This window comes from Phytophthora parasitica (genome assembly GCF_000247585.1).
Source record: "Phytophthora parasitica INRA-310 unplaced genomic scaffold supercont2.11, whole genome shotgun sequence".
NCBI lineage: Eukaryota > Oomycota > Peronosporomycetes > Peronosporales > Peronosporaceae > Phytophthora > Phytophthora nicotianae.
Window position 1 is genome coordinate 730,546 of NW_008648997.1, and position 1,013 is coordinate 731,558.

The following is a 1,013-nucleotide window of genomic DNA, read 5'->3' on the forward strand; positions in this document are numbered from 1 at the left end:
GATCGTTTACCGTTCTGGTAGACGTATTGTTGTGGGTTTATCCTACCTGCACTAGTAGCTAGAGTTGCCGTGGAAATTACTACACCACAAACGCAGGTATTGGTATCCCCACCGAGCTCGAGACTGGCACCAAGGACGCGCTCATGACGCAGTTCGAAATGAATGCCGCCGGGCCATTCCTCGTGACGCGTGCGTTGCGGACCAATCCGCAGCTTGCAGCGAAAACCAACGGTGGCGCCTCCGTCGTGCAGCTCTCGCCATACCTCGGAAGTATCGGCTGCTACACGACCGAGACCACGGGCTTCTTAAAGCAGGCTGGTTACGGCTATTCGTCCTTCGAGGTCGTGCTCAACATAATCACTTGATCTCTAGCGTTTGACCTGCAGCCAAGCGGCATCGTTGTTGTGTCGGTGCATCCTGGATACGAAGACACGGATATGACCCAGGGCAAGGCCATCCTGAAGCCCGAGGACAGCGTGGCGGCCATGGCCAGTCTTATCGGCAAGCTAAACCATGAGAGCACGGGCAAATTCTTCAACCTAGACCTGCAAATCCCGTTGGCGGAGCTTCCGTGGTAACTTCCCTTTGGCAAGCGGCAGCATAGCTCGTCTGTGGTTCTTGATCACAAATTGACCGAAGAAATGCCCTCGCTAATTCACTTACCTCAAGCAAAGTTACTGCGGGTTGTAGCGTTGAGTTGGTCTTAGGAGCTTAGAGTATGCTCTGATACTCTACTTACCGATATCGACATAGGAACAAACTATTCGTCGAGCATTCCATCGAGTCGGTTTATGTCAGAACGTATGCGTTATTGTTTATGTGACGGGGTCACGCAGCACATTGCACTGAGGAAGTAGGATCCAAGAGTATACAAACTCTAAGAGTACGACCGTTCACGTGTTTCTGGTCTGAGGGGACAAGTACTCACTTGAGGGTACGATTAAGACTAAATGTAATCTTAGCTTGATTTTTAATACAAACTATAAGTCATCTATAGTAAGACTATGTAGAAA

At 50.0% G+C, this 1,013-nt stretch overlaps 1 protein-coding gene across 1 annotated transcript in view; it reads left to right on the forward strand.

Moving 5' to 3' along the window:
• Positions 1–143: 143 nt before the first annotated feature.
• PPTG_22046 (hypothetical protein) overlaps positions 144–1,013 on the forward strand; it is a gene marked incomplete at both ends in the record, with an annotated part of 2,776 nt that continues 1,906 nt past the window's right edge. Inside the window, 2 exons of the mRNA XM_008901653.1 lie at positions 144–318; positions 373–574. Coding sequence (XP_008899901.1) covers positions 144–318; positions 373–574 — 377 coding nt within the window. The remainder of the gene's footprint in view (positions 319–372; positions 575–1,013) is intronic.